Genomic DNA, 16,166 nt, shown 5'->3' with positions numbered 1-16,166 from the left:
TTCTATATTTACTTTGATACGGATTCGTCTGATATCATACATATGCGCATTGATGCAAAAATTCTTATATAGTGATGATTAATTTTCAGTTTATTAATTTCTATATGATTTTCGTTCAATTCAAAGCTTTCGCATAAAAATAATAAAAAACTTTTCTTTTAATATTGAAATAACGTGAATAAATGAAATAATCTCCTAGCGAATAAATAATGCTTTATTTAAATATAATTATTGAATATTAATAAAACGAAACATGCGTGTGCGAAGGAAAAGATAAGATAAAATTATTAATTTTTGCAAACGTGGAAACTTCTTCATTTATTAATTAATATTTAAAATAACTGTAATCTCGCATTCCAGACATTTAAATTCTATGATAAAACTTTTGTAATAGAACGGATGAGTCTTTAGAAAGTTGCAATAAATTGTCCGCTCAATTATCTTGTGCGATGCTATCTTGTTACGTAAGTGTGTTTCGACCATGCGCAAAGTGAAACTAAAAATTACATAGCCATATATTATTTAATCCGATCACGTAGTTCATTGTTCCGAATAATAAATTATTGTTTTAATTGAAATGATAATTTTTTTTATATTTCGATCTTTTTCTCTTTTCATTTTTTTTATAGAGAATATATAAAACCAAATTTCTGACGTTTTTGGTATGAAATAAAAATATCTATATATACATTAATAATGTACATATATATGATAAATTAATAATATTTATATATTTTATATATTTTAATAGTACTTACATATGCTAAAAGATTAAAGTTTAGGTATCATTTCTACGATAAATATTGTCCAAAGTATAAAATTATTTTTTAAAATTTCGCTACAACAATATCAAAAAGCAATATGCATATAAAATTTATAACTAAAAATGTTAAATATCAGATTCTTCAATATGACGTAACATTGTCTTTCATTTCTTCCATTTCATTTTTTCATTTCATGTTTCATTTTTTCTATCATAATCAAATATTTATTATGCTTGCTAATAAATTTTAATTACAACTTTATTAATATAATTTGCGACATAAAAAACTGTACAACAAACAGTGATTTAAGTTGCAGATATTCGTAAAATCTTTCCAGTCAAATTAACAATTTCTAATTAACAATTTCTTTGATGGTAAAATAATATAAAAATTGTAATACAATAAATTACATGAGAAAATTTGATAAATCTAAAATTAAAATTGAAAAATGCATAAGAAATACTTATATTTTCTCTCTAGCGATAAAATTACATAATAATTACATAATAATATGGTATATTTAAAGTCAGTTGATAAAAAAATAATAGCTTATTTTAAAATCCAATTCAAGTTTCCAGAAAGTTATTACGTATTTATGTAAATTTTATAATGGGTTTTTTAAGAGCACGCACACATATAATATCTTCATAAAATATGTACAGACTGGCATAATTTATGGTACAATCAAAAGGAGAACGATTCTTCATGTAAAAATGGGAAAAAAATGTGAAATAAAATTTTCTTATATGAAAAGCTTTGTTTCCAAGAAAATTGGTTTTAAAAATTAACAATATATTTACGCTTTTTTAAAAATTTAAATGATCTCTAATTTTATACACATTATGAAATTTATTCTAACAGTGGTTATTATAAAATATGATATGGAAAAATATAACATTCTCTCTATTGGAAAAGTAAAATTTATCTTAATATATACACAGTCCAGTAAAATTTATCTTAATATATACACAGTCCTTTTCGTGTAACTTGAATCATTTTTTGCTAAATATAATATTAGCTTTTTTAAGATTATGTATTAATAGGCGTTTTCAAGATAAATTCGGTGAATTTTCTATATATTGCAAGACTATTAGAAATTATTCAAATTTAAAAAAGCGTATATTATCAAGTTTCTAAAATTTAAAATTATTTGTCTCGAGAGCAAATAATATAAAAAAAATCTTGTTTCACATTTTTGTTTTATTTTTTACGTCTCATTCTGTAAATGTGAAATATATAATATACGTATGTTCATATGCATGTGTGCGTATGTATATGTGATGGTGAATATCTCGATTTTTTTACATAATAGATAATATAAGAGTTATGAAATCCGAATAAATACATTCTTTAATAATGTGTTTAGAAATAACTTCTTAATAAAATTGAAGCATCACTTCAAAGCAGTCAAAAATTGATGAAATGAAATTTAAATACGTAAAAGTAAAATTTGTGAAAAATGATTATAGAACGATGTTCGTGAAAGCATATTAAAGCTTGAAGTTCCAGCTTTTAAACGCTATTTGGCTCTTTCCTCGACGATGATTCTTATGTAAATGATATCACTTCCAAGTTAATTGCGAAAAATTGATAAAAGAACTTCAACTTTGACATCACGCATACTAAAGAAAGAAATTATTCGATCGATACGAAAGTGATATTTTAATTTTGCTGAAGAATGTATTATATTTTATATGTTATTATTCTATGTGTTAAATACAACGATATTGGCGTGACCATGAAAGAGAGTTTACTTTCCACTTGTCTACTTTCTCTAATGCCCATCTGTCTTAACTTCTTAGATTTTCTCTCGATATACACGAGGAGATCATTATACCTTATCTTATCGAAATTTTATAAACTATCAAGTATGATATATTAAAGAAATAAATTAAGATTTGCGAAGCATAATATTGGCAAATAACAAAATATTTTTATATGTATATATATATATATATATATATATATATATATATACATATAAAAATATTTTGTTATTTGCCAATATTATGCTTCGCAAATCTTAATTTATTTCTTTAATATATCATATATGTATATATACATATATATATATGTATGTATGTGTTTTCTTCGTTAATTCTACACTGTTATTACATGGCATTTGACCAACTTGAGAAAAACTGCTTGCCTTTTTGCGTTTTTGTTTCATGTACCTTGATATACTTTTGTTATCTACTGTACACACATTTACACTTTTTTCAGCTATTTTTAGAAATTATGATTGATATGTAAATTCTTTCAGTTATAATTAATAATAAAGATAAAAGTGCGTGTATGTATATCTGTCAGATATTTCTCAACACGAAAAATACCTTCATGAAATTTACATATTACTTATTGATCATATTGGAAATAAAATCTGCTTTGCGATGCAAATCGATGCTTGTTGTAGAACTGAGTCGCAATATATCGTTAATCAATCTATACTGCCCACACACAAATATACACATACATTCATGGTCAATGAAAGCAAAGCATAAAGCAGCATTTCTCTTTATCTTTGGAAGAACAACTTTCTTATCTGTTGAAATATGCAGACTATATTATCATGGATCTGCATTGCGTAAGCATTTCTCTCTATTTATTCTCTCTCTCTCTCTTTCTCTCTTTGTGTTTTGTGATCTCAAATTAGCTGTATGTCGCAAAATAGAATATACATGAATGCAATTGAAATGTCACTGAAATGAACCTTTTACAGATACAGAACGTAACGACTTTGTATAAACTCCGACTAACAACCCTTCTTTCACTCATCTCAGTTCCTCTCTCGTAGTGTCCTAGTTTCTTATAATATCTGAGAATATTTCTCTTATGCGTTCACATGTTCAGCACGCTCGGACATGTAAAGTGCCATGTAAAAAAGAATTCAAAAGCTAATAACATCCGAGGTCGATCCTCTATAAAAAAAAAAAAAAATAAATGATCGATAACAAGAAAGGCTAGTTCTCCTAAAAGCATAATTGTAGACAAGATAAAACTTGCTCAACCGGCTTCTTAGCCGATGGGGGGAGGCGCGAGGAGGGGAGGGTGTTTATAATAAAACATGACTAATATCTCTCTCTTTCTCTCTCTCTCTTCCTCTTTTTCTCCCGCCTCTCTTTTTCTCCCTTTCTGTTCCCTCCGGATCCATTTGCCTACATTCCCATTCTCCATCCTCCTTCCCCTCCGAGTGCTGTCAGCTCATTATCTAAGCTAACAGATGTAGGTATTCACACGATATCGAGTATTTCTAAAACAAACTCGAATCTCTTCTGTGTACGTTTGTGTGTATGTGTGGAGTCATAAATAAATAAGCCAGCTAGTTTAAGAAACTCGTAAAATATCTTTGTCACAATTGCGATGAGAAAAGATATTTTCGTTCTTCCGTCTCTTCTTTTATTGGAGGCTCTTTCAAATTGTAATTTACCAATACATATTTCTTATTTTGTCATTAGCATACATTTTTTTCTCAATTACCTTTTTTTTTAGTGGAGGAAAATTAACATGAACGCGAGTTCCTTGTTATTAAATGATTTTTTAAAATAAATTATAAGTTACATAAAACGCACGTATGCAAACACACGCGTGCACATAAAAAAAACTTACGTTAATACTACTTAATACGACTTATTATTATTTAATATTGCTTCAATTTTCTTTTTTTAATAATTCAATCGATCTTACATAACAATTTACTTTATCATACTGATTGAATGTTAAAATATATATTTATATAAGATGCATTTATCGTTTATCGCATACGTAAAAAATAATTTTTATTTCATTTTTTGTGATAATCTATGATTTGTGGCAAAATTTAATTTTTTTTCACTATCATTAATTTTTTTTCTTTGCTCAAGATTCATTTACTTATTAGATTAATTTACTTACAAATCAATAGATGAAATATGATTGGATTTTTATGATTTCATCATTAAACTAACCTTCGAAACAATATATAAATATATATTATTATTATTATTATTTATAAATATATTATTATGAAATATATTATTATTATTTATAAATATATATTAAATATATATAAATATTTTCGTGATACACTATATGTTTATTAATTTTTATAGACAAAGTAAAGTATTTTTCAAGTAAAAATGTAAAGTAAAATTGTAAAATAAATAAAGTATTCATATTAACGAACTGTAAAGATAAACGAGCGATACTCTCATAACATATAGTACCATAAAGTGCGTTTGCGCTCTCTTATACTTTGAAACTCAATGACTGTGTTTACACACTCCTCGAACACATGTTGCCTTAATCGACGTAAGCGATCGCGTTACCAGCAGTTAGCTACAACGAAGATTTTTCACAGCACGATATATATATATATATATATAGCATGACATGCTACGCTCGAGACAAATATTTTCGCTGATAATAATTCGTAATATTGCGCAAAAGCGCATTAAAAAATCTTCTTTGCACTTTCGCTTATTTTCATGTACTTGACATGCACTCGAATGAAAAGAATATTTATATTTTTCGATATTATCGAAGCGCAACGAGATGTAATAGATATGAACTTTTAAATTTAAATTCAAATTCAAATTTAAAAATTCGAAATTCAAAATGGCCGCTTTCCATAATCACGTGACATAACTTTGGCATTTTATTACTCGATATATTTCACTATTGAAGTCTTTATCGCGCTAAACAATAAGCGAATGATTTCCTCCGCGCTTAGATACATCCGTGATTTTTTTCCTATTCAATTATACCGTGATTCGAAGACACTTACGTTACGAAATTACAACGTTACTAAACAGTTTAGTCCATAAATGGGAGACGTGTTATATTCAAAAAAACGACAAACGGCCGTTTGCCTCAACCTTCCGAGACGCTCGCCCCCCTTGGAACTATCCTACATATCCCCTACCTTCAAATCAGCCACCACTTTACTATGTATCTTCTCCGCTGCCTCTCTCTCTCTCTCTCTCTCTCGCACAGTCCCGCTCGTAAGTATTCTTTTCCCTCTCTGTAGCGCACTGTACCGATCCCTCCAACCAACACGCGCGTAGTAGTACCGTCTTCCCCCTGTCGTGGAACTTGGCCCCACCATCGCCGACTGCAGCGAGCCAATGTACCCGGAATCATTGCCGCGCCGACCATCGTGTGGAGTGCGCGTCGTCCCTCGTCGCTATCATTATTTATCACTTCTTTTTCGAGTGCGCTTGGAGAAGCTAGCCACGAAAAGTAGTGCCGCGTGTTGCGTACATACATGCGCGTATCGCGTGTTCACGCTCTACCCTAACCTCACTATCGCTCGCTAGTCCACTTGGCGCTCGGTAGTGAGTGATCTGATCGGTGTTGTGGTCGTATACACTCGTGTAGGCGAGTCAAATGTCAATCAAGAGATTGTCCGTTCACGGATACGCGGGTCCAAGTGTCAAATTTCCGTCTCAAACTCGGTCTCCGTTCGAGATTCGGTCGCTTCGTGCGAGTGAGTGCGCAAACGAGGTTATATCTCACGTGCCGTGAGCCGGATTTTTCGCCGGTAAGTGACACGTTTTAACGTTGATTTAACGCGAATTAACGTTGCAAGTCTCGAGAGGGGACATTAAAGAGGAAGAAGAGTGTCCATTATGCATATTGCGAGACACGTATATACAAATCGCGTATCTCCTCGGCAATTATTAGCGGATTGCTCGGTGCGTCAGGTGGCGCCATCTCGCGGAGCTGCTCCAAACGCGATGGTAGTATAGCATTGTGTATTTACGAGAGGGGTAGGAGGAGGAGGAGGGGGGGAGGAGGGGGCGAATAATTTTTTTTCCTTTTATTTTTCCACTTTTACCATCATTATTGATTGATATTTTTGCCCGCGCATTATGGTATAAATTCTAATATAATTAAATTAACTTGTAGACGATTGAATCCAATAATTTGCAAATGAACGATCGAGTATACGAGGCGTTATTTATACGTAATGATTCTTATCTGTCGTTTTCTTTTATAAGTGAGTTACGAGATCGCTCATTAATAATGCACAGAAATAAAATGCGCGTTTTTTTTTTTTTTTTAGTCATACACGCGCACACACAATAGCTGACGATGAGTCACTCGATTTATCGCTCGCCTAGCATAAATATTTTTCAAACGAGATATTTAATAAGTCGAACAGATTTTTCTGTTATCTGAGTAAAGTCGCATATTTAATCGCTTTATACCCAAGGCGTATAATGGATCGCTCCAACTATCGTAGTTAATAATGATTTACGACACGAGATTGCAGAACACATTAATTCTTAATAACAGATGATAATGGCCATAGTAGACCGTCGGTAATTTATAATTCGCTTTTGTTAATTAGACGAGGCGTACTTGAAATAATACGCGTACATATCTTGAATAATCCCGAGAGGGATTGTTCGCCAAGAAACGAATAAAGCGTGAGTTTCTAACGGTGTAGCAGTTAAAATGTGTAATAAAAGAAAAAAAAAACTTCCATAGATATGTGCCTCGGGTTGCGCTCGGTTGAAAATGACTTAATTAATGTAACTTATTGTTAGACTACTTATACGGTGCATATATGTATATAATATATATATATTACGTTGTATAGTGTGACTCGGAATGTCCTTAGACCGGTATAAATTTGCAATGCAATGCTGATGCAAATCAAATTCATTTCAAATGCATTTCGCATTATCTTAATGTATAATATCGAAATAAACACAATATTTTTTTATCGCGAGATTTTTTATCTTCAAGAAGGCGCACACATTTTCAAGTAAATATTTTCATTTACTGATTCAACAAACAATTCATCGAATTGATACGCGAATAATAATAATAATAATAATAAAGTAGTAAGCAATATATGTAAAGATATAAAAAACGTAATCGGACACATATACGGTAGGCAATAAAAAAAAACTAGAAACAACTTGATATATGTGAAAAAAAAGATCATGTTTCTGTAAAAAAAATGTTCATTATCTAGTATTTTCTACTTATTCGTGTTATATTCCCTCTTACATAATTCATATATGCTATATGTTTGAAAACCATTAATAATGTATGCTATCTTGAATTTTATTTAGAAGTGATGGAAGCACAAATACATATGTATAATCTCATAATGAAATCGAAACGGCATTAATTTTGAATTCTCTGGCAATTTATTTTTGCGATCTCCAGCAAAGTCAGCCAAAAAAAGAACGGAAATATCATTTTACTTATATGATTATATGAAATTTTATACGCTGAATATTTAAAGCTGTCTCGCAATTATTTGTTAATTAAGTAATATCGATCACAGTTTTATAATTTGCTATAATATTAATTATTCTAGAAATGTATGTGTTCGCTCTCGAATATCGTGAATATTAACATATTGACGTTTATGATTCGGCAAGTTATTTTGACAGATATATCGATTATATATAAAACGTGATTATAGAACATATAAATGAGATTGTTCATTAAAGTAATTATTAATAAATAAGTGATAATTTTCCATGTATAAAATTTATTAATGATTATATACACAGTTCGCAGTATTCGCATTCAAAATACAATCTTTTCTTAATCAAATTCGAATTTAAAACAACTTTTTAAGTTGAATTGTCTTGATTGTTCCGCTTTTAGATACGTGCCTAAAATTCAGATTAATAAATATTCATCACCGATGCTTGCTTAGTTTCATGAAAACCAAGTTTTAGAGAATGTATTTTTTAAAATTATTATTCAGTACCTTACTTGTCATTTCATTACATTCATATAAAGGTTTATTATCGAAGAATTAGATCTCATTTTACGATATACATTAAATTATTTGATGATATTGATTATCAATATGTGTGTGTGTGTGTGTGTCGCGCATGTATATGTGAAAGTCAAAGAAAATAATGAAAAATTAGGAATATTTCAGTTTATTACGTCATAGCAATATATTGTAAGAGAATTGGAAAAAAATTGTTCTTTTGCCTAGTATTACTTATCTAATATCCTAAATTTACTATTCATTATTTAAATAATATTTTAGACATACTACGCAAAACATAAATTAAATCTATAACAGTATATTACACAAAATATAATTATAAAACTAACGAGTTTGCTTTAGCAAAAGTTGCTTACTGGAATTATTTTGAATTAAATTTTATTGCGAATAACGATGGCTGTATACCATTACTATTAATGTCATAGGGTATTTATTCTGCATTACTATGCACGTTAGAAAACGTATTATCGCATGAGACATCTAGCCAATTATATTTAACGTCATGAAACATGCAACGAATATATATACATATTTTTAACTTATAGTAAACTTAGCATTCAATTTAAAAAAAAAATGAAATATACGAAACGGTATTTCGTTTATAATTTCGGTTATAATTGTGTGTAATAACAATAATTTCGGTTGAAATTTTAAAATAAATATTTTGAAATATAATATTTTGAAAAACTTGATTTTAAAATGAAAAAAAAAAAATGCAAAATGAGGAAAGATGAATAAAGGGCAAAATTAATATATATATTCATTATGTCCTCGTTTATATTGTGTGTTTGTAATTTATTGTTTGTTGGCTTTTACATTTAAATTGGCTGTTACATTTAATTTTTGTTTTTACGACAATAGAGCGCAATTAATTAATGACAAAAAATTAAATTAATGGCAATATACGATCAAGTAGACATCTCATTCGAATATTGAAGTAAATAGAATGTAGAGCACATCTAGTATACGGGAATCGGGCTTATATTTATTTAAATATATTTTGGAATAATCGTTTAAAATCTTGAAAAAAAAAATTTTGAATCCTTTTTATTATCCACTTGTGTAGTGTAGAATTTCTTGTGAGAAAGAGCCACGATGACACGATACTCATCCAGAAGAGTGTTTTATTCTATTTTTTCCTACAATTAAGAACTTAAGGAATATGATATTCGATTATCCGCAATTGTATTGATCGAAATTAAAAAAAAAACAATGAGAATGGAATGAAACGAGCGTTTTATTATGAAGAAAATTTACTTTGAAGCGAATCGCTAACGATGCTAAGAACTGGTCTTGGGTCTCACCATCTGGAACATGGGTGCTCCTCGACCACCTTTCCTCGTCTGCAGCAACATGCGGCATAACGATTTTGAATCATGGACAGGTGCGGATATAAACCGAGCACTAAACCCGACTTTTGATCAAATTTTTACCCCGATTTTGTTGTTACCGTTTTGCTATATTCACTATCGAACTATATAATTACGCAAGTGTTTTATACGTCCTCTTATCAATAAAGTTTAGCTCCTTGTATATATCTCATAATGAAGAATGTTTATATTTGAAAAAAGTGAATTGAGGAGTGATATTGTATTTCGATTGGAATGAATATCTGAAGGATAAGCCGTTAAGAATATTGTGTTATATAGATTCGCGAGTTCATATATAAATTGTTTTGATATCAAGTATGAGTTTTATTTTAGTTTTATTTATATATAGTATTTTAAGTATTATTTTTAAAAAATTCCTAGATATTGTTTAGGCTTGACGGATATCAGTAATAATAATAGCATAGCAATAGCAATGGTGGATATTAGTAGGTATTTAATAGATGAGAGAGAGAGAGAGATATTATTATATATGATAGATTACATTGGTATATATGTCTGTTACAGATTATACATGACAAATATGAGTATGAATAGATATTATTATATTATTATTAGGCATTATTGGATATTAATATAGATATCAGAGCATTATTTTTAAAATTGTGAAACGCATCTCGTATAGATTGAGAATATGGAAAAATAATTTTTACCAATAAATTAAGAGTAAATCAAGAAAATTATTAATAGTAATATTACAGTGCATTTACTATTATGTCAAAAATGATTATCTACCGTGTAATTAGGTATTATTATGTGGCACATAGAATTTTGAGATTAATGATTTATTTATATTATATATATTTATTTATCCGTAAAGAAAGAAAGAGAAAATACTTATATTTTATGAATTCAAATATATGGCATTGACGGTTCTCCATCATATATTTTTTAATTGAAAGAAAAAAATGAAATTTAATAATAGTAATAGAGGTAGAAAGTTGTATGCTGTATATAGGGAGTTGATTAGTAATAGTAGAAAGCTATATGTATTATTACTTTATATTTTTAAAACTCTTGTTATTTGTCAAAATCTAATAGTTATCATCATATATATTAAAAATGGAAGTAAATTTGCGAAAGTCGTGCGAGCTTTTAAAGCGAAATAAAATAGAAGCAAACTTTATAAAATAGAAAATTGAAAGCGGGAGAAAAGAAAAAAAATGACGGAGAATATCTTTTTCCAAACAAACAAGTAACAGCAGGCAGGTCGAGAGAAGTGGTTTCACAATGGGGCCCCTTACATCTAAAACGGTTATACACGCAGGTAGATTCGCTGTTGCTAGGCTGTAAAGTGTCCATTGTGTTTCTCATCGTAAGAACACGCTACGACTCGAAATTGTGGCTTAGTTACATTTTATTTCCTAATGCTTGTTATTTTCAATGTTGCCGTGTATTGGTAGTCTTTTGTATTAGGTCCATATTTTTCGATAACTTTTTGTATTCTATACGAATACTAATTTTTGAAAGTATTTTAACTGTTGAAAGTGTGATGGTAAATATTCTAAATCTCGCTATGATTTCCGAATTTTATAAAAGTAGAGTAATGTATAGTAGAAAGTAAAGTAAGTGAAAGAGAAGTCAGAATTAGGTTAATTTCCATAGCGTACATTTAATTTACATAGCAAATTATATAGTATAATGGAGAAGATTGCAGTATATCTACTGATCTTTTATTTTCACTAAAATAATTTAAAATTTTTTTTAATTTTAGATATTGCGCCACTAGAATAACAAATATTTATAAAATTTAAATAAAAATAGGTTTCTGAAATAAAATACCTTCATTTTATTCTAAAGATTTTTTTCTATTCAGAAACTATATATAGATACAAAAAGTGTTTGTAACTCGAGATGATAAATATAATAATCCTCAAAAAATTATCTTTTCAAAAAAGAGTGAAAAAGGTCAGAAATCGACGCACAATTGTTCAAAAAAATTTTATATAAAGTGGTATAAAATGACATTAGTTTATTATATAAAAAAAATTGTTATATTTTACAAAGAAGCGTCATTTTATTATCTATTGTTTTTAAATCTATTTTTCCTAAAAATACGATATAAAAAAGAATGCGCGAAGGAATAATTGTATTATGTGTTATATTAAAAAATAAAAAAAAATAGTAAAATAAACATTGTATTATACTTTATTAGATATAACAATTTTAATATTAAAACTGATATATATAAATTGTTGGTAATATAACTGTTGGCCTCAGGGATGAGCTATAAATTATTTTACGCAAAAATATTACCAGAGAATGCAGCGGGTTCCTCTTCGATGAGACATGTGCGGAAATAATGCGAGGAGAATAATTCGGCTTATGAATTTTGGAAAACATCGTACATATTAATAGAAATGCCATACAACATTCCATCATTATGGACCATAAACTGCTCAATCATGAGTTGGGATATGATGGAAATCTTGAATGAGGAGCACGTCTCCTGGGGAAGAAGCTATTGTCGGAAATGATATACATTTGAAAAAAGCAGCTTCAACATATCCAGAGCGATACCGAATGCTTAAGTCATGCATGCGTCGATTGAATTTCGATGAGTCTCTTTGTTTGGCTTACCACTGCATTTTTCTTCACAGTATATTATTTCTTGACATACGATAACATTTTTGTAATATCTTATTATTGCATCTGTGAAGTTCCTTATGACTAAAATCGATTAGCAGATTCTCTTTGAATTTTTGTTATTTAAGATGCTCCGAAAAGAAACCGAAACGTTTAATTGAAAGATTTTTTATGAGGATATTTATTTTTTTGCGCATTGTTTTCTGTGTTTAGCTCGTTTTTATTCTTGTTTTTTATAATATTAAAAGTTTTTTTACTTACTTTAGTAAATATTATCTACTTTCAAAATCTGTAATCCTTTTCTTTAAACATTTTACATATTAATTATATATATATATATATATATATATATATATATATATATATTTAACTTACTATCTATGTTAGATGGATCGATTTACAAGGAAAAGAAAAATGCAAATCTTTACAATTATAGAAATCCTTACTGAAATAAATTCCGCCCACATATATGATTGTAGCTCTTTATATATTTCCTCTTTTTCTTATTCTCTCTCTCTCTCTCTCTTTCTTTGTTTTCTTTCTTTCTCCCCTCTCTCTATCTTCGATCGTTTCAATTTCTCTCCATTTTTTTTCTCTCTCCCTCTGTCTCTCTTTGACATATAACACACAATATATTCATACGAACAGTCACGACATTGGCTTTTGACATAACCATGACCATCTGTTGTAATGCCCTGTTGGTTGATTAACGCGATATGAATAAATTTCTATTCTTATATTATTTTTTCTTTCAAATCACTCTTCCTGATGACTTTGATTTGATAAATATAATGATTTCATTAGCAACAATGCCAAGTATTTTCCATGACAAAGGAAAATTAATGAGCTAAAAAACTCTGAAAACATTTTTTTCTTTTATATAACGTCATATTTCACAAGATTTAAAATTATAACTTCATTTCGAGTGTGATCAAGGATTAGTTATTTAGTAAATAACTGACGTGATATAAGTTATTTCTGTAATAAGAAATGTTAGAATCTGTAAACAAGATTAATTTCTTTTAAATTTTAGAAAGATAGAACATGTATTTTTAAAATAATGTTCTTAGCGAAATATTTATCATTTCCCGCGTACTACTATTGATCAGCTACAAATATATAATAAAAATTGTAAAAAAGTTTTTTTTTGATAATCGGAAGTTTGTTGGGATCATATTGTTTTGATAGCAATTAATTTTTTTTTAAAGAATAATTAGAAATTTTTTTTTAATTTTAAATTTCTAAACAAAATATTTAATATTACAATATTTAAAATATCACATGTGTTTTCTTATCAAGTTGTATGCAATTTCTGTTAGAAAATTTAGGAACTTAGATCGCTAAATCTCAAATGATCTTTCTCTTTCGTATCGAAGAAAATTGAAGACAATCAGCACTGATCGTCGGCTATGTATAGCTAAAGCAATAACTATTCTTTGCAATTTTGAGTCATGATCTCATGATCAATGACGTATGCACGCGACATTCCACGCGAGTTTAACACAATTAACTCATCATATTTAATAACTCGAAGCATAATACATATTCTAAACGAAGCTTTTTATTACTTGACAAACTGCGATAAAATTAGCTGTAGATATAAAATCATTTTAGACAATCTATGTTATAACAATTGGGAATTTTATATTTATAATTTTATGTATGTGATATATACAGAAAACATATATATTGTGAAGAATTATATACACACTTATATAAAATATATAAAAAAGTTTAATCACATCATTTGAAAAGATCTCGATATAAGTTATAAAAATTTATAATAAAAAAATAAAAGTTTTTGTTTAAAGATTTCAAGATAATTTTGATATGATCCCTTCATTTAATTATAAGCTCAAACAAACATCATTACATGTATTACGTTTTCTTTTAATTCTTTAATTTCTTTTAAAAGTTTTTGATGCAATACATATTTTTAAAATTATTTTGCGATGAACAATTCTTATGTTTGCGATATTTAATAAAAATTTTATATCATAAATAATTATTATACTAGTCTTAAAACATTTTAATCCTCGAATAATTAAGTTTATAAATTCTTGTTTTGAACGCGACACTCGAATATAAAATAAAGAACCGATACATTTTAATGTGAAAATCGCAATTTAAATTTTCTCGGTAATTAAAATAATATTTATGTACTTTATTTGAATTTATGTTGGCTGCGGGAAGAAAGGTCATTATTTAAATATATATATTAATATATATATTGTATATAAATTATAAACTGAATATTTTTCCGTAATCTAATATATATATATATATATATATATATATATATATATATATATATATATATTAGATATATTAATATTGATATTGCAGAATGTGATTAATTCTTTTGCAACTATTTTGACTTTACCTCTATTGTTTATTTGGAAGATACCTTCTGTTTTATCTCACATTACATACAATACATCAAGCTCTTCCGCTCGCATATTTTCTTGCTCTTTGATATATTCTATTGGCCCTATTCCATACTTGATCATTTTGCAATAGATATCGTTCCTGATACCATTTTATTCATCGTCGCCAGGGTAACGTTCGATGGTACATTGATATTCATCAATTAATAATGCCCATTGAGTTACATGTAAACAAGTATTTTTATTTCTCATTTTCATTGCGAAAGCTTTACAGTCTGTCACAATTTTGAAGAATATTCCAAGCAGATAGATTCCAAGCAGAGTGATTTTTTTAGCGCTTTAACAACTGCTAATATTTCCAATTCGTAACTGATATATTTTCTTGTATCTACGTCGTCTTTTAGCTTGCTTAGTAGATTGGCTGGAGCAATCTACCCTCGGGATGCTTCTGCTTTAATATAGCTCCACACTTCTCACCATACTTATAACATCTGCTTCCTTTCGCTTTGTCTGGACAGTCCACTCTTACATGGTCTTTGTTTTCACAGTTAAAACATTTTTCGGCTTCTCGTTTATTTGCATCTGACTGGAATGCTTGGTTTTATTATTCGACTGCATTTTCGTAATCTTCATGACTTGACGTTGCTGATCTTCTATTTTTCGTAATAATGAAATCTCTTTCTTATCATCTATGCACTATACAAAACCGATTTACTTGATTCGTCATCCAGGACACTATCTATTGTATCTTCGCATCCAGTTTCATATCTGCACGAGTAGCTATCTCTAGCATTCTATAGATGCATGCTTGGTAAGTTTCTGACTGTTTCTTGGTGAATGAAAGTTCCCGGTACTTGCTATTGAGAGATTTTAAAGAAATTCATCGATCACGTTCTTTCTAAATGTATTCTCTATTTCTGTTTAATCGCACATTTTTCACTGTTTCCTCGAAACTTGCAATTTACCGTCTCATATTCTCGCCGCCGCCTCCTCTGAAGGTTTCAAGAGCATCCTTGACGTTTTTAAACATAAACGCTGGTTGTCTTTAATATCGGGTTACCGTCTCCGAAGGATCAGGTATTCCGCGCCCACCCACGATTTGTCTCCCTGCGATATATTGCGCGGGGGCGTAGATATTTCTATGTCTTCGTTTTCTTTCGAACTAGTCGTCGAACAGTCGTCACGTTTCTCTTGCTCACTGTTGTCTTCTTTGAGTCTAGTTCGCATGATTACCTTGTAATTAAAGATCCGCGAGCGGATCTTTAATTCATTTTTAGGTGACATTTATGTTATC

General features: G+C 28.9%; 1 protein-coding gene and 1 long non-coding RNA gene across 6 annotated transcripts in view; one reads left to right on the top strand and one right to left on the bottom strand.

Moving 5' to 3' along the window:
• The window catches only part of LOC145961890 (uncharacterized), a 45,629-nt gene extending 39,172 nt beyond the window's left edge, over positions 1-6,457 (bottom strand). For both annotated transcript variants that reach the window (XR_014435732.1, XR_014435734.1), the window contains exon 1: positions 5,665-6,457. This is a non-coding gene — a long non-coding RNA (uncharacterized LOC145961890). The remainder of the gene's footprint in view (positions 1-5,664) is intronic.
• LOC145961888 (TOX high mobility group box family member 4) overlaps positions 1-16,166 on the top strand; it is a 75,727-nt gene that overhangs the window by 36,524 nt on the left and 23,037 nt on the right. The window contains exon 1 of one of the 4 annotated variants that reach the window (XM_083082435.1): positions 5,865-6,282. The exons of 2 other annotated variants lie outside the window; for them this stretch is intronic. Coding sequence is in view for 1 of the 2 variants with exons in the window: in XM_083082434.1 (XP_082938560.1) it covers positions 6,371-6,481 (111 nt within the window). In the remaining variant the exon portion in view is untranslated. Of the gene's footprint in view, positions 1-5,864; positions 6,283-6,340; positions 6,482-16,166 lie in introns of those variants that run through there. One more of the 4 variants, XM_083082434.1, reaches the window with a different exon arrangement.

The sequence above is a fragment of the Camponotus vicinus genome, unplaced genomic scaffold (genome assembly GCF_025532165.1).
Source record: "Camponotus vicinus isolate PSW18456_S1 unplaced genomic scaffold, iyCamVici1.0 SCAF_11, whole genome shotgun sequence".
NCBI classification, from domain to species: domain Eukaryota; kingdom Metazoa; phylum Arthropoda; class Insecta; order Hymenoptera; family Formicidae; genus Camponotus; species Camponotus vicinus.
Note: the sequence above shows the minus strand (reverse complement) of the source record. Positions and strands in the feature narration are given on the sequence as shown.